The sequence below is a fragment of the Panthera tigris genome, chromosome B1, assembly GCF_018350195.1.
Source record: "Panthera tigris isolate Pti1 chromosome B1, P.tigris_Pti1_mat1.1, whole genome shotgun sequence".
Taxonomy (NCBI): domain Eukaryota; kingdom Metazoa; phylum Chordata; class Mammalia; order Carnivora; family Felidae; genus Panthera; species Panthera tigris.
Genome location: NC_056663.1, coordinates 650,726 through 668,974, shown reverse-complemented (window position 1 = coordinate 668,974; position 18,249 = coordinate 650,726). Strand labels below are relative to the sequence as shown.

The 18,249-nt window shown below is 46.9% G+C and overlaps 1 protein-coding gene across 9 annotated transcripts in view; it reads right to left on the bottom strand.

Annotated features, from left to right (window-relative positions):
- Positions 1-18,249, bottom strand: part of FBXO25 (F-box protein 25) — a 54,272-nt gene that overhangs the window by 20,837 nt on the left and 15,186 nt on the right. For 6 of the 9 annotated variants that reach the window (XM_042982811.1, XM_042982809.1, XM_042982814.1 and 3 more), the window contains 3 exons: positions 5,538-5,641; positions 4,572-4,621; positions 1,859-1,972 (listed from right to left, as the gene is read on the bottom strand). In XM_042982811.1, coding sequence (XP_042838745.1) covers positions 1,859-1,972; positions 4,572-4,621; positions 5,538-5,641 — 268 coding nt within the window. Of the gene's footprint in view, positions 1-1,858; positions 1,973-4,571; positions 4,622-5,537; positions 5,642-18,249 lie in introns of those variants that run through there. The other 3 variants (XM_007089234.2, XM_007089233.2, XM_015540708.2) reach the window with 2 other exon arrangements.

The following is an 18,249-nucleotide window of genomic DNA, read 5'->3' as shown; positions in this document are numbered from 1 at the left end:
GGTCTTTGGAGGGGGATGTGAAGGGCAGGGGGGCAGGTGAGAAGGCAAGGATTCTCGCTGGGCAATGATGGAGCCGGGAGGCCCTGCGGGCAGGAGGAGCCACTGAGACTGGGAGCACTGCCCCTGGGGGCCTCCCCCACCACCTCCCCAGGTCACCAGGTCCCTATGACACTGCCCCCGGGGGCAACAAGGACACGCCCAGTACTGCCAACTGCGTGAAACCACGGCAGTGGACAGTACATTTTAATTTTAGATGTATGCATTTTTTGTATGTGTTAGGGAGAAAATTCAGTTTCACAGGTTTACTGTTTAGGATGAGGCTAAAGTAGGTATTTTCATTTTCAGAAAGATGAAGGACGTGTGAAGAAAGGTTCTTGAGCAGATAAGAGTGCAGCATACAGAGAAAAAAGTTCATGAGGGGTTTGAGCAACGGAAATGCAGGCGTCTGACCGCAGTCCACGGACCCTCCCCCGTCACGGCACCTGGCCCAGTTCTGGAAATGTCTGAGCCTGACCACACAGAGCCCTTTTCTCCCCCACCACCCCCCCGTCTCTGCCTGGCTGCCAATTTCCAGTACCCCAGCACAAGTGAACTCTCTGGTCGGGGGCGGCGGTGGGGGGGGGGGGGTGTTAAGAATGGCTAGGACAAAACAACACAGCAGGATCCGAACTCTGGGAGACCACCATGAGGGGACACCTGGGTGGCTCAGTCGGTTAAGCGTCCGACTTCAGCTCAGGTCATGATCTCGCAGTTCGTGGGTTCAAGCCCCGCATCTATCTGGCTCTGTGCTGACAGCTCAGAGCCTGGAGTCTGCTTCAGATTCTGTGTCTCCCTCTCTCTGCCCTTCTTCCGTTCATACTCTCTCAAAAATAAATAAATATTAAAAAAAAAAAAAAAAAAAAAGGGAGAGAGAGAGAGAGACACAAAGAGCACCATGGGGAAATACCTACAGGAAAACAGACCCTTGTGCAGACGTATGGTTTTCCTGGACCCTGGATTCTTGCCACTGTGACGGGGCTGGGTCACATGCCAGCACCTCACCTGGAGAAGAGGTGAGCAGCAGCCACGCCCCAATGGCCAGTGTGTACACCTGGGTGACAACTCAGAACACACTCTGGCCCTGGTGCTGGAAACTCCCGGCCTTGGGGCCCCATGTGCTGGTCACTCTCGATGCCCTGGCCAACTGTGACCACGGCCAAACCAAGCAGGTACCATTACCTCAGGTGTCAAGTTATTTAACCCCCAACATTCTTGCCCTTGCACTCACGCTTTTAATTTCCTAAGAGCTGTTACTAGGGAAATATTTCCAATGTGTCACAGCCCTATTTAAAAACCCAAAATTAACAGCATCACAAACCATCGCTTACACTTTGCCTACAACATTACAGGTGATACGTGCTCTTTTTGAGCCAAGACAGAAACTCCTTCTACGAGTAACAATCCACACTCAAGGCCTCTGTGGAGATCTACTCTGATGAACCCCTTTCTCCTACCAGCTTGCTGCCTGTTGTCACACTTACGACAAACACCAAGTACAAAACGCATGTGACATCATCAGGTCAGAGTCTCACGAAAGACCTGCTCTTCCCTCTGTCCCTCTGACTGCAATGACCCCAACAGACCAGACTGCCCGGTGCGTGTGGCCCGTGAACCCACAGTGCAGGGCGGCCCAGAAGAAAGCACGTGGGACACGGGGCACCCAAAACCCCCGTTATTTCTGTTTTCTCCTCAATGCCTCCCCGTGCTCTCTGCTGCCATCTGCACTACTGCCAGACGTGCTTAGACACCTGTACACCCGTCACCTCAAAAACCAGGCAATAAAGTGTCATCAAAATGGCTTTTGAAACAGAAGACTTACCTTGACCACGTAATTGAACCTCCGAATATCCTGAATTGCACTGGAGAAGTCTAAGCGATTAAAAGCCTCTCCCAAAGTACAATAGCCGTGCCTCTGGAAACAGACACAGAACAGCTGAAATCCATAATTAGTCAATTAGTCAAAATCAACTCAGTTAATGTGAATGAATCAGTGCAAATTTTTTTTGAACTTCGGCAAAGGGCATTTGTTTTTACGATTTATTCCATATTCGGATGAATGTGGAGCGAAACAGCAATGCTCAGTGGAAGCCATTTATACTCAAGACGTGACACGCCGCCATTTTATACCACTGTTGACACAAATATTACATATCTTGTTGATTTCTCCTGTTGGAACACGTGGGGGGCTGAAGTCACAATGCAATGTGTATCATGAAGCGCCTACATCTGGCGGGCTGTCGTGAAGACCGGAGGGTTACAGAGGCCCGGGTTGAGGCGCCCAATCCCCCCGCAGCTCCAGAAGGCGTTCGGCCACACAGGACAGAGGACAAGGCCCAGGGCTGAGGGCACTATGTGTAATTTCCAAGTGGGGGCAGGGGATACGGGGCACCGAGACCCAGGAGCTGATCATCAGACCCACACGGCCCAGAGTACAAGGAAACAGGTGAAATACGGAATCGTTTTCAGTACTGAAAGCAGTGCCATGTAGCTCAGCTGTTGGTCCTTCACGACGCACCTGACACTCTACAGTCTGTACAGACCCGAACCGTGGGTTTCAGGAGTCAGTTCCACTCGATCTTCCGTGTCTCAAGTACCGAGAGTATAGATTTTTTCAATTCACAGTTGTGGGGTTAGATGAGCTGCTGATAACCCTAGAAACACGAGGTGGCACCCTCTCCCTCTCATCCTAACGAGGCAGGAAGGGGCTGGCAGAGCAGGATCTGATGGAAGATGCCCCGCAAAGGAGGATTTGGTTTTGTGCCCGAACCCCAAGCCCAGTCCTACTGTGTGCAGAACCCCAAGCCCAGTCCTACTGTGTGCAGAACCCCAAGCCCACTCCTACTGTGTGCAGAACCCCAAGCCCAGTCCTACTGTGTGCAGAACCCCCAAGCCCAGTCCTACTGTGTGCAGAACCCCAAGCCCAGTCCTACTGTGTGCAGAACCCCAAGCCCACTCCTACTGTGTGCAGAACCCCAAGCCCACTCCTATTGTGTGCAGAACCCCAAGCACACTCCTACTGTGTGCAGAACCCCAAGCACAGTCCTACTGTGTGCAGAACCCCCAAGCACAGTCCTACTGTGTGCAGAACCCCCAAGCACAGTCCTATTATGTTCACACACAATACTTGTTATTAAGGAACACAATACTCGTTGTTAAGGAGTATCTGCTACAGGCACAATATTTTCCTGGGAGTTGTGCAGGAAGCAAAGAGTAATTATAGATTATAATCTGAAATCAATCACTGCTGATACTTCCACGTTAATTCCTTTGTCTTCTCAATCAACACAGCTCTAAATGCCTATATGGCCTCAGATGCCTTTCCAGGTAGCCACCGTGTCACAACAGCCTCTTCTATTCTGAGGAATTAAATCTGATTCACAGACTGCAGAACACAGTTTGGACCACGTGAGCCCACCCACCCGTGTGGGGGCCCAGAACCACACGCGGAGCCACAAACAGGCTGTGGGGCAGCCACAGCTGGCGCTAAATGTACAGATGCACGCCGCCGTGCAGGGAGAGGGGCTGGCTGTGAGTCACGACCCCACACCCTCCTGAGATGGCCTGTGTCCCTGCCACACCTCTGCAGACTCATGACAAACTCCCCCTGTTGTTTACGGATCCCAAACGGATGTGTGTTCTGTAGTCAGTGCGGTAATACAGAGCAAACGAAAAATTAAACAGCCTTTCAGAAGCTCACGCTACTCAGATTCTGCCACAGGCTCTTCTGATGGTGTCTCACTCAGAGTGGGTGTGAGCTGAGCACTGTCTCAGACCACATGTGACAGTATGAACCAGCACCCGATAGGGCCAATGGATCTTCTGTTTCAGAAGCCAACCTGGAAGCCTATCGGGAGCCGGGCTAGTTTCAGAACATCCACTAATAACACCTCTGGAACATTTAACTTAAATATATACTAAACATCTGCTCCCTAAATTATTCTCCCACCAGCGGCAGGATAAGGCAAATGCGGATTCTGAGAACGCAAAAGGAAGGAGGCTTCCCTGGATACTAAACAGACAAAACGGAAGCACAGTTGAAGTCAACTGTTTATGGCTCAAGGAAAAGCTGCAGCCAACTAGAGCACAGGAGGGGCGTGGCTCACCCTGCTCCCGAAGCTCAGACTTGACCACAATGTCCTGCTCGTACTCAACGGGGCGGTGCGCACCAAGGCTCCCACCAGCCACGGCACACGACAACAAGGATACACATCCCACCAGTACCACAGGTTCTCATCAACAGTTTCTGGGGAGTCATAGGGAAAAACGTCAAACTGTCTGAAGGTCCACACTTGTTCCGAAACAGCCCTTCTGCTGATTCAGATCTGTACTGGCACTAACCACACACCGCATGTGCACAGGTACATACATGTGTGCACGCACACGCGAATCACCGCTTCAAAGATCCTATGTTTTCACCTACTAGAATGTGAACTGTAGATTCATACTGGAAAAGAAATTGTTTATTTAATAGGACATTATGTATTCAACAGAAACAATACCAAATATACTCTTACTTAAAACAGAATACTTACTTCTCTCGTGCTTTCTTTATGGACATAGATCCATTTCTCACGATAAAAACCTAGAATAAAAATTAACTTTGTTTTTAAAACCTGGCAAATCATTCAAAGTGAAGATTTTTAAGGAACTTCCAACAATTGCACATGCTAACAAAATTATGTGACTCATCACATAGATAAGAGATGCTTTCACCTGGTTAAACGTAAACAGAACTACTTTGTTTCCTAACATCAGTGTAAGAGATGCTGAAACACCTTTACATGAAAAATTATTTAAGACAGCACCACGTCTTAGTAACTTAGAAGAAAATAGCGTCTTAACAACGGCAGTAATACCAAAACATAAGACTATAAAAATGTGATTGTTAATTCTTATGTCTCCTAATAAAAATTCTTCTTTTATTGCCTTTTTCATATACCTCAAATCCCAGAGCTTCAAGGACCATGATGATGCTGGTATCTATAAGACCCTATCTTGGTCAGTAGCCTGATTACCCACAAACTGTTCTCATGCCTCCCTCTGTGCTGCAGAGCAGAGCGGCACCTGTCAGCCTGTCACGTAGGCGAGGTACTGCCACCAGGCTCCCAGATCCATCCCCCCCCGCCCCCAGCCTACACACTTCTGGGTGTTCCTGATCCACCTCTGCCTGGGGTCTCCTGGACACAAGCCCACACTCAAGGCATCCTGCGGTCCGGCCTCCTTGTGTGGGAGCGAGCTAGTGCACTGAACCATGAACATGCTCAGGCATTCAGACGTATGAGCTGTTCTGTGGGCTTTGTTAGCTTTTGTTGTTGCAAAGCTTACTAAAGAAATGGTTAAGCTGTGAACAGTCTGATGACTAAGTGGGCAACACTGGATATAGTGGTCATTTGCATATCACCTCTTATTTCTTAAGACAGCACTGTCAAAACGATGTAGTATATCAGTAATAGTAAACATGTAAAAAGTCATAAAATTATTAATAAAAGTGATCTTACATTGAGTATTTGTATCGTTTCTAAAATGATCCTTTTTCCTCTTTTTGGATGTGTATTCCTGCTCTTCATTACTGAATATTTCTTCATCGTCACTATTTAAGATACTGAAATAAAGACACATTTTATTAGACACTTTTACAGGGATTATCTTCATTTGACTTTTCTTTTATTAAAAAAAAAGATAATACTGGCTTGCAATTCAGGAGACCAAAATAAAGATTGTGTTAAATTCTGAAAGCAACCAGTAACTTTCAAAAGCAGCATATCACAGGTTTGAAATTACAAGGCTAATGCCTCGTGTATTTTTTGATTTGAGAAATCTGAGACTTCTCCTGGTTCTTTTGAAAATGTGCTACCAGGAAGGACCAAATACGTTTCAGACTCCCTCTGGCTCAACCAAGGTGGTTTCAGACTTCAGAGCACTTTACTACAACACAGAGATCATAAACGCTCTGGAGAAATGGTAACGGGGGAACATGATGGCCAGCACTGACATGATTTGCCATTTCCCTGCTCTGGTGTTGAGGACACACACTCAACATGTCTGTTGGCCTCCCACATGTTCCAAGACTTCCCCAGAACCACTACCGCACAGGAGCATTTTCTTAGCATCAACCAAATAACGCTGTTAGGGCACCTAACTGAAGCCAGGGGAATGAAAATGTTCCTTTCTCCGCTTTAAATACATCTAATTAAGAGCTTCCCAATTTTTCTTTTCTTTTTGGCTAAAACACGGAAACAAAATTTAAAGAGGTAACCTAACAACCTGAACACACTTTCTTTCAAAAGATAATTTATAGTTATAAAAATAACATAAAATAGCTTAAAACGCCTCAAGAGTAAAGACGCACACAATTTTTATTTTCAACACACTGGCGTTGGGTTGATTTTGGTCTGCAATCAGGGAAAGGCTGGCTAGCGGAGGTCCCGGCCCAATGCCCAAGCTGAGGACTAATACCACTGCTTCCCCAGCTCGCTCAACAAGAAGGCTGCATGAGGCTCCTTTCACTAACCAGCTGCATGTGCCAAGGGAATCCATTCATCACAGTCAAAACAGACTTAAACCTCACTGCAGATAGTTGTAAATCATCAAGATGAGCACAAGTGTGTTTACAAAAACATGTAAAAGCTTTCCATTCAGCGCGGGCGTTAAATAACACCAACTCGTCGAAGCTGGCTGGTCCTTGTGTCGCATCTTTGATCTTACACTGGCTGGTTGTCATTGATTCAGATCCTGAACACAGAAGCTTTCAAAGCTGTGCAGCTTGGCTTTTCTAACTACAATCTCGACCACACCAAGGAAAAGCATACAGCTGCTCTTCTCCACAAAGTATGCCCCAGGAACGACAGAGGCAGCACAGGGGGAGCAGAGGAGGCAGGCCTGGGTGGCACCCCAGACTCTGCCCTGGGGGGTGGCCCCCAGATCCTCCTACACCTGTAGGGAGGAATGGTCCCCTTTCATTCGTGGGACACATGGGCAGGACTGGTTGCATGAGCCATGTCCTTCCAGCAGGTGGACCACAGGTGGTGTGGACTGGGGCCCCTGGGCTCCCCACACTGGAGTACACAGAACATGGAGTCAACCTGCTTGGCTGTGTGGGCAGTGAAGGAGCCCAGCAGACCTCGGTCAGGCCCCCGGGATCTGCACCAGACACGGCACCACCCCGCCACGTCTCACACCTAGTAGGACAGCTACTATAAACCAACCCAGAAAGTAACAAGTGTTGACAAGGACACAGAGAAACCAGAGCCCCCTGTGCTGGTGGGAATGAAAAAGGGCAGCCTCTTTAGAAAACACATATTCGCAGCGATTCCTCGAGAAAGTAAGCACAGATTCACGGGACGGCCCAGCAGTCCCACTGCACAGCGTGTGCCTGAACGATGTGAGTCTCCAGGACACGTCTGCACGCCCACACTCACGGCGGCTGGAAGATGAAAGCACCTCACGCCTGTGCACAGGCAGATGGACAAGCCAAACGAAACATGGTCCACACACACAGTGCAGCATTATTCGGCTTAAAGCAGAAGGAAATCCTGGCACACCCTAGATGGTGGGTGAGCCCTGAGGACGTCATAGGAGGTGAAGGAGGCTGGTCATAAAAGGACAAACCCCAAGTGATTCCGAGTCTCTGAGGGACACAGGGCCATGGAACGCGCAGAGTCAGAAAGCAGAGTGCACCTGCTGGGCTGGGGAGGGGGTGGGGATTCACTTACTAGGAACCCAGCCTCTATCCTTGAGGGTGAGCAGGGAGGGAGTAGGGACAGCTGCAAAGCCGCAGGAACACGAGGCCCCCACACATCGACCCTCTCTTCACCTACTGCTCAGCCCCCTCACCCACCTCTGATGAAACAGTGTAAACCCCAGTGGGACATGATCTCAGGAGCAAGCAGGCCAGGATGATACCCAGTCCCACTGTGACTGGTGTCCTCACGGAGGAGCTCCAGCCAGCCACCTGGCACGTCCCCGTGTGCACACCGCTGCCGGCGGCCCCTGCTGCTCTCATCGCCTGGACACGTCATACGTCCAACCCAGAAGCCCATCTGGAACTGCATCTGCGTCACCAACTCCCTGCCCCTTCTGATTCGCCCAGTCTTCCCCCCACCAGCACGCTACAGACCTACAGCGATCGACCACGCGCGCCGCCCCCTTCCCCCCCGCCCAGTGTGCCGCACATCTCCAGTGTGCACCCATTTGCCTCCCGCCAAGGGTGCTGCAGATCTCTGGTGTTCACCCCATCTTCCCTGATCATGCTACAGATCTCCTGTGCGCACCCCGTCTTCCTCCCAGCACACGACAGATCTCTGGTGTGCACCCAGTCTTCCCCCCAGAGCACCACAAATCTCCCGTGAGCACCCAGTCTTCCCCCCAGAGCACCACAAATCTCCCGTGAGCACCCGGTCTTCCCTCCAGTGCACCACAGATCTCCGGTGCACACCCCGTCTTCCCCCCAGCGCACCACAGATCTCCGGTGTGTGCCCTGTTTTCCCTTGAGTACAATACAGACTTACAGAATTCAAGGTGACGTGTACCTTTTCTCATTCCTAGGACTTTCCTTAGGAACTGTAGCACCTACTCTGATCCCACTGCCTGAAATGAGAACCTTATATAAACCAGGTGTGTCCACTATTGCATTGGGTTGATTAGAGGCCCTCCAGAACATGTCCAAGTGCTGACCCCGGCCTCTGCGGTTGTGACCCTAACTGTCCTCATGAAGGTTTTGTGCCCCTTGCTCCAGCTCTTCTTCCTCTAGTGAGAACATTCGTTTGCTTGATGTTGTTGTTCAAGAGACCCCTTAACCTAACCTCATTTTTGAAAACCACCTGGGTGTTTTCCATTCCCGTCTTCCATGTCGCGGTGTTCTTCTGCAACCGCTCCCCTGGTGTGGAGTCCCTCCGTTCCTGTACTCTTCAGCTCTGACTGGTTCTTGTTTTATATTTTTTGCCTCTGCTGAAGGTCTCACCGAGTTCATCCACCCTTCTCTCCAGCTGAGTGAGCACATTTACGGCTGTTACCTTCAACTCTTCATCAGACACACTGCTTACCACTGTTTCATTTAGTCCTTTCACCAAGGTTTTGTCTTGTTCCTTCTTTTGGAACATATTCCTCACTCTCCCCCTTTTGCTTGACTTTGTGTTTTCCTGAATTAGGCTCATTGTCCTAAACTTGAGGGAAAGGTTCTGTGTATGATCACCCCCTGGGTAGACTAGGTGTCTGGTGATGCTGGCTGACTGGACGGAGCTCTGGCCGGTGTGAGCTAGGGTCACGGGGCCCTCTAAGCAGGGGCTCCCTGGCAGGATGGCCAGAAATGGCAGTGGGCTGTGACAGCCCTGAGGCTCCCCGTGCAGCAGGGACTCTGGCAGGATGGCTGAAGTGGGCGTCAACCAGGGTGCCCCAGGCTGTGTACAGCCGGCAGGGTACCCCGGCAGAGTGGCCAGGGTCGGGGGAGTGCAGATGGAGGGCCCTGGGGACTGCAAGAGCAGAAGTGGGCACTGGCTGGGGTGGTCCCTGGGCTCTCCACACAGAGGGCATCGTGACAAGACAGCTGAAGGTGCTGTGGGTGCAGGCTGGTGCTTGGTGCAGGGGGTGCCCCAGTAGGGGGTCTGGAGCCAAAGCGAGCATCAGCTGGGGGGCCCTGGAGCAGCCCAGCCAGCATCAGAAGCCAAAGTGATGCGGGTCTGGAGCCTCCTGGGGCACACTGTGCAGGAGGAGGGCTGCTGGTGTGGGCTAGTGGCCAGTGAGGACTTCTGGACCCAACCCCCACCCACACTCTCCAGGTCGGGGGAACATAAACCATAGGACTCACAGCTCCTCAGACCCAGAGAGTTCCAGCAGCTCGCCACTGTTGGGTAAAATTTTAAGGATGGCTCTTTTATAGACTAGCTCATCTTTTAAACTGCACCTTTTTTCTGAGCTCAAAACAGACAAATGTGCTACAGGTCCCTCAGCACTGTCCCTGCCCACTACGGCCCACAGCCTGGGGGTGGGGTCCCTTCCCTGTACAGTCTCTATCTTCCGTGGTGCAGAAGTTGTTCAGTCAGCCCTCAGCTCTTCCTCAGTAGGAATTGCTGGGTTAATAGTGGTGGGTTTGGGGTGTCCTGGAGGAGGTGAAGTCAGGGTCTCCCTATGTTGCCATCGTGGCCCAGAACCAATCCCGATCACAACCTAATTTGGAAAAAGGATCCCTGGTGATGTATTCAAGTGAAGGACCCCGAGATAAAAATCATCCTGGATTAACCACGTGGGCCCTAAATCCAATGGCTGGTGCCCTCATAAGAAGAGGAGAGGCCACAGGGAGACAGACAGGGACAAGGCTGTGTGACAGTGGAGACAGCAGCTGGAGTGATGTGGCCACAAGCCAAGAGATGCCAAGATTGCTGGCAAATGCCACAACCTGGAGAGCCCCGCCCCCCCCCCCAAAGCCTGTAGACACCTGCACTTTGGACTTCTGGCTTCCAAAACCATTAAAATCTGTTGTCTTATCTTAGGCTGCTGATTTCACGGTTATGGCAGCCACAGAAAATGAGGGCAGTTACCAATCTTTTAAAATTAGTTCAGGTTGATATTAACCTTGAAAACACATATGTGCTATCAATTCTACTATTAAATACAGAAGACACTGGGAGAGAAAAACTCTGCAGACACTGCCTCATGAGAAACATTTTATAAACCAAAGCAAACATCACATACAAAATGTGGCCATTTTTACCCAAGCAAAACACAGTGAAGCCCTCGTGCACAGTCACTAATACATGGTCCCCAGGTGGGCCTCCTTTGGCATCTCTTTCAGAATCCCAGCAGGAACTGGACGGCATGTCAGCTCCTGTCCCCGATGCACCACACTCTGCTCTAACAGCTGCTAATTACTGTTTTCCCTTACACATCGATTCATCAGAGATTGCCTATTAAACTCAGCTTTTTATCCACACATTTTCCAAAACAGATCAAGGGTTATAGTATCTTCTCCTGCTAGCCAAACACCCACATTTACTCATCTATCTATTTAAAATCACTTTATTACATCAGATTATTAGTCTGTCTTACGAAAAGAGATTTTAAAAGAAAAAGTTCAATTTATTTAAGAAATGATGAAAAGCTGGGGCGCCTGGGTGGCTCAGTCGGTTAAGCCTCTGACTCTTGATTTCAGCTCAGGTCATGATCTCACGGTTTGTGAGTTCAAGCCCCACGTCAGGCTCTGCGCTGACAGCTCAAAGCCTGCTTGGGATTCACACTTTCTCCCTCTCTCTGCCCCTCCTCTGCTCAGGCGCTCTCTTTCTCTCAAAATAAATAAATAAACATTTAAAAAAACAAAAAGAAATGATGAAAAACTGTTTTCAGTTTTTAGCAACAATATTGCTAAATCTCGCACCCAACACCCTCAAGGACTGTTGAGGAAGGCGTGTTCCGTGGAGCACACTGGGCAGGCGGGAGCCTTTCAGCCTCACGGTTCGCCCAGCAAGGAGAAGCCCCAGCCTGCACACACCACGTGCTCTTGCGAAGGAAACACGGTCTCTCAGAAGTTCAGAGTGGAGCTCCCTGAGCAGGGTGCTCAGGCAGTCCAGCTCCCTCGGCTGCAATGTGGGTGGGGCAGTGCCCTCTGGCCCTGACACCTGCACACAGTGCTGACCATCACCTCCTGCCTGCTGTCCACCTGACAGACAGACTCACCAGCACTGGTGGTGATATCCATACAGCTACGAACCCGATCAATTCCTCTCCACTTAAGTTCAGAACGTGTGTCCATAACACATGATGCAGAGACGACAGCAATTCTGTGCCAAGGGAGCACATCCCTGGAACAGGTTCAGGAGACAGACTCAGTGAGCCACACCCTATTATCTAGGTAAACCGACTCTCAGGGTCAAGGCCACAGTGAAATTTATGAACGTGCACCAACACAGGAAATAGTGGGCCCAGAAGCTTAGTGAGGAATCCACTACAGAATCCAGTACAGAGTGGATTGTTAGAGACCAACAGGACCAGAGAGGCAGAGGCAAACAGCTGTTGAGCAAATTAGATGTATTTATGTGTAGAACTACAGCACAGCGTGTATGGTTATCTCAGTGTAGACAGAGAACCACCACGAAAAGTGTGGCAGAAGGGACAGGGAGCGGGGGGGGACAGAGGTCAGTAGCTAACTGCAGTTATCAGTTACCGTAGGAGCCAACAGTCAGCATTCAGAACAGAAGGAACCAAGGGTACAATATAAAGGTGTTACTGTAAAGGTGAAAATGAGGGGGAAAAACCTTCCCCGATACTGAAAGAGTAAAGGCGACACGAGATGACAGGCTCTTTGTTGTGTGTGTAGGGAAGACTGTACACAGGCACCGAGATACACACACAGTTACATCTGAAACACAGAACTTAAACCAGACAGCAGGAAGTGTGCAGGGCGCAGCCATCAGAAGGACGAGAGCTCTGGATCGGCCCACAGAACAAAATCAAATGCAAATACCGAATACGAGAAACACATCTATGAAAAGATGGTGAAAAACAGAATTTATGGGTCCCAAGAAAAACAACTGTCAAGGGAAATTATAGCATTAAATACAGATATTGATAAAAAAAAAAAAAACTTAATGAGAGTAAATAATTGGAACGTACAATTCAAAAAGCTAGGAAAAGAATTACTAAAGATAAAAGCAAATACCAGTAAGTAGAAAAAATGGTGGCACTAAAAAATAAATCCAAAGCTAGTTCTCTAGAGAAGACAATCAGCAAGATATACCACAAGATAGCTTATCAGAAAAATAAGAGTACAAATACTTAAATTACAGAATGAGAAGAAAATTACAAATGCAAACAGAAAATTTTAAAACCTGTGAAGGACTATTTTATAAAACACTGTAAATTAGTTACAAGAAATAAAACTGATATTTTTTTTTATTGGTGTCTTACTAAACTTATATTTTTAAAAAACTATCAGATTTTTTTTCCCTTAGAAGTAGGGCAGGTAATTATATGGGGCGCCTGGGTGGCTCAGTAGGTTAAGCGTCCGACTTCGGCTCAGGTCACGATCTCGCGGTATGTGAGTTCGAGCCCCGCATCGGGCTCTGTGCTGACTGCTCAGAGCCTGAAGCCTGTTTCAGATTCTGTGTCTCCCTCTCTCTCTGACCCTCCCCCGTTCATGCTCTGTCTCTCTGTCTCAAAAATAAATAAATGTTAAAAAAAAAAAAATTAAAAAAAAAAAAGAAGTAGGGCAGGTAATTATAAAGTCTACTTAAGAAGCAGCAGCAAGGAAGAAAAAGAAGACAATTGTGAACAAGAATAGTAACAAGGGAGAGCATCTCATCCTGATACTAAAACCCATCATAAAACCTCATGAAAACTGCCTCTGGTCTAGTTCAAGATGGCAACACAGGAGGACTCTGAACTCCATGCCTCCCTTGGATATATCGAATCTGTGACACAGAGAACAATTTCCCCTGGGGGGGGGGGGGAAGGCTGAGTAACTCTCAACACATGGAATGAACGAGAAAAAACCTATATGGAAGCAGGTGGGCGAGGCTGAGATACGTCACTGTAAACCCCACCCCCAGCACAGGGACACACAATGAGGAGGGAACTCACAACCCTAAGCCTGTCCTGAGGAGCAAAGGATTTGAAACTGACATTGGGAACCCCAATTTTTACAGCCTGCACCTGAGAGACAAGCCCTCAAAATGTCTAGCTTTGAATGCCAACAGGGCTCAATCCATGGACACAAGGTTGTAGCTAACAGAGGAATGGCTTTCAAAGAGCTCCAACGTGCAGACTCTCCCACCCTGGGGCCCAGCACAGGTGCAGCTGGCTAGAAAGTGCCCAGACTTTCTGTGAACAAGGCTCATGTGCTTTTTTATAAGGCACTGGCCTGGGGGGGGGGGGCAGGGACATAACTTAACACACATCTCGAGGCCTACTGATCCACTCTCCAGAGACAGAAGCTGGCGGGCGACATCTCTGTGCTCTCCTGCCTCACGTTAGGTCTGGAAAGGAGCCTGTACACTCATCAGACATGCTATTTGCTGTGCTCCCGCCCCAGAGGCACCCCTAGATCTTCTGGCTCTGGGTAGCCAGCATGGCTCAAGCTGGGGGCTCACAGGACCAGATATACTTGCCTACTCTACAAACTGCTGCCCAAGGGGCTGGCCTCCCATCGATCAGAATCAATGTGCTGGTTGAGATCCTCCCCTTTGGAACAATGACTGGTCTTGACGCACTCAACTACTGGGAGCCATTAAGAATAAAGCAGGCTGGCTGCCTGCACAATCACAAAGATGTGAGAGGTGATCAAGACTGAGGGCAGGGTTGACCGAGAAGCTGCAACTCCTACATAAGACCAACCCTTCCAGCCTGGGAGAGGTGGCGGTTTCCTCTAATGCATAAAACTCACACAGAGAGTCCAGCAAAATGAAGAAACAGAGTTATATGTTTGAAACCAAAGAACAAGATAAAACCTAAGGAAATCTTAGTACCACAAAGATAAGTAACTTACCTGATACAAGAGTTCAAAATAATGGTCATAAAGATTCTCCCTGAGCTTGGAGGAAAAATGAAGAAAGAATCTCAAGAAAGAAACAGAAATATACAAAAGTACTTAGAAATCCAGAGCTAAAGAACACAATAACTGAATGGAAAAATACAGCAGACTAAAGGAAAGCAGAAGAAAGAATGAGTGAACTCTGAAGACAGGGCAATAGAACTCCCCCAATCAGAGAAGCAAAAAAGGTAAAAGAATGAAAAAGAATTAAGAGAGCTTAAGGGAAGTGGACCAACATTCTCATTACAGGGAGAACAGAGAGAAAAAGGGCAAAAAAGTTAAGGAAACAATGGCTAGGGGTACCAGGTAGCTCAGTTGGTTAAATGTCCAACTCGATCTCAGCTCAGGTCTTGATCTCAGGGTCATGAGTTCAAGCCCCACATTGGGATCCGTGCTAGGCATGGAGCCTACTTAAAAAAAAAAGAAAAAGAAACAATGGCTGAAAACCTCCTTACTCTGGGAACAGAAACAGACATCCAGACCCAGGAAGCCCAGAGAGTTCCAGTAAGATGAATTCAAAGAGATCCATACTAAGACACATTGTAATTCAACTGTCAAAACTTAAGGACAGGGCAAGAATTTTAAAAACAGCAAGAGAAAAACAACTGGTTGTATATAAGAAAACCCTGTAAAACTCCCACAGACTTTTCAGTGGAAACTTCTCAGGCTGGAAGGAGGGGCATGATGTATTCAAAGTGCTGGAAGAAAAAAACGCCAACTGAGATTACTGTACCCTGCACAGCTGTCCTGTAGAACTGAGGCAAGATGGTTTCCTAGGCAAGCAGGACTTACAGGAGCTCATCACACTAGATGAGCCTTACAAGAAGTGCCTGAGGGACTTCTTCAAAATAGGGGGAGGGGGAGAGGGGGAGAGGGAGAGGGAGACACAAAGGAATGATTCCAAACTCCGTTTTAGAGGTTAGCAGTGCTTTCATACCAAATTGGACATGAACAGCATGAGAGAAGAAACTTACAGGTTCATATCCCTGATGAATATAGATGCAAAACCCGTAATCAAATATTAGCAAAGCAAATCAACATAACATTAGAAGCATTATACACTATGATCAAATGGGTTTATTCCAGGGATTCAAAGACGGTTCAACATCTGCACATCAATGTGATATACTACATTAACAAAAGGAAGAATAAAAATCATATGATCAACATAACAGATGCACAAAAATCATTTGACAAAATTCGACAAACATTTAGGACAAAAACTCTCAGAAGGGTACAGATGAACCTACCTCAACATAATAAAGGCCATATATGACAAGCCCACAGCTAACATCATACTCAATGAAGAGCTGAAAGCTTCTCCTCTAAGACCAGGAGCAAGACAAGGATAGCCACCACTTCTGCCACTTTTAGTCAACATTAGACTGGAAGTCCTTTCTAATTTTGCAAGAAAAGAAATAGAAAGCATTCAAATTGTAAAGAAAGAAGTAAAACCATCATTATTTCCTGGTAACATGATCTTATACATAGAAAACCCTGAAGACTCCATCAAAAGACCATTAGAATAAATGAGGTCAGAAAAATGTAGGATACAAATATATAAAAATCTATGTTTTCTAACACTAATAAGGAACTCTCAAGAAGATAAATTTAAAAATTCAGTAAACAGCTTCATTTACAATTAATTGTGCCAAAAAGAATAAAATACCTAGACATAAATTTAACCTAGGAGATTAAAGACTTGCACACAGAAAACCACAAGACATTGATGAAATAAGCTGGAGATGACATATAAATGGAAAGATATTCCATGTTCATGGACAGGTACAATTAATATTGTTAAAATGTCCATACCTGAAAGCAATCTACAGAATTAATATAATCCCTATAGAAATTCCAATGACATTTCTCAAAGAAATAAACAATCCTAACATTTATATATAACCACAAAAGACCCCAAATATCCAAACCAATCTTAAGAAGTACAAAGCTGGAAGCATCATGCTCCCTGATTTCATACTATGTTATAAAACTATACTAATCAGAACAAAATAGTATAAGTAAATAAAGATGGTCATGGGTCAATGGAACAGAACAGAGAGTGTAGAAAAAACCCACACAGGGGCGCCTGGGTGGCGCAGTCGGTTAAGCGTCCGACTTCAGCCAGGTCACGATCTCGCGGTCCGGGAGTTCGAGCCCCGCGTCGGGCTCTGGGCTGATGGCTCGGAGCCTGGAGCCTGTTTCCGATTCTGTGTCTCCCTCTCTCTCTGCCCCTCCCCCGTTCATGCTTTGTCTCTCTCTGTCCCAAAAATAAATAAAAACATTGAAAAAAAAATTTAAAAAAAAAAAAAAAAGAAAAAACCCACACATACATGGTCAATAAATTTAAGACAAAGGAGCCAAGAATATCCAATGGGGAAAGGACAGTCCCTTCAGTAAATGGTGCTGGGAAAACTGGACAGCAACATGCAAGGAGGAGGAAGCTGGACCACTTTCTCACCCCATTCACAAAAATTAACCCAAAACGGATTGAAGAATCAAATGTAAGACCTGAAACTATAAAACTTCTAGAAGAAAACAACAGGCAGTAAACTCCTTGACAGTCATCTTGGAAATGATTTTTTTGGGTTTGACACCAAAAAGCAAAAGTAAACCAGTGGGTCATATCAAAACAAAAAGCTTCTGCAGAGAAAACCATCAACAAAATAAAAAGACAACCTTCCAAATGGGAGAAAATATTTGCAAATCATGTATCTGATAAGAGGTTAATATAAAAAAGCGTTTTTAAAAACTCATTCAGTAAAAGAAAAGAAAAAAGAAAAAAAGAGAAAAAAGAAAAAGAAAAAAAGGCCAAACAATCCAATTTAAAAAGGAGCAGAGAATGGGGATGGACATTCTTCCAAAGAAGACACACAGATGCCAACAGACATATTACAAGGTGCTCAGTATAGCAGTAATCGGGGAAATTCCGCTCAAAACCACAATCAGAGACCACCGCACACCTGTCAGATTGTCTAGTATCAAAAAGGCAAATAGCAAGTGTTGGCAAGGACCTGGAGAAAAGAGAGCCTTCATGCACTGTTGGTGGAGGTGCGAACTGGCGCAGCCACTGTGGAAAACAGTGTGGACACTTCTCAAAATATTAAAAATAGATACCCTATGATCCAGCAATTCCACTTCTGGTTTTGTTTCCAAGAAAACACCAATTTGAAGAGACGTGTGCACCCGTATATTCAGGGCAGCATTACTTACAACAGCCAAGACATGGAAGCAGCCTGAGTGTCCACTGACTGAAGATGATGTGTGCACGTGTACACATATACACGTACATACATGCACATATGCACATACACACTGGAATATCATTCAGCCATAAAAAAGAAATCCGGCCATTTGTGACAACAAAAAAATAAAAAATAAAGTCCTGCTCCAACGAAGCCAAACTCAGGTACTGTGGAGCCTGAAGCTTATAAAAATTTAGGAATCTTAAGAAAAAGAAAATATTTATGTTAAATTTTAAAAACATAATCACAAAATACACATTCTGAAAAGGTCACAAATACTACAAAACAAACACAAAAACAAAACACATTCCAACTACATCCGCTAGATTAAATGATAAAAACCAAACTCCAGCTGGCGTTCACCAAAGGGGAACCTTCTTACTGTCAGAAGCAGGAAAATGTAGGCCTGATCCTACTGAGGGCTCACACAAGGTCACAAGGACCTGTCTT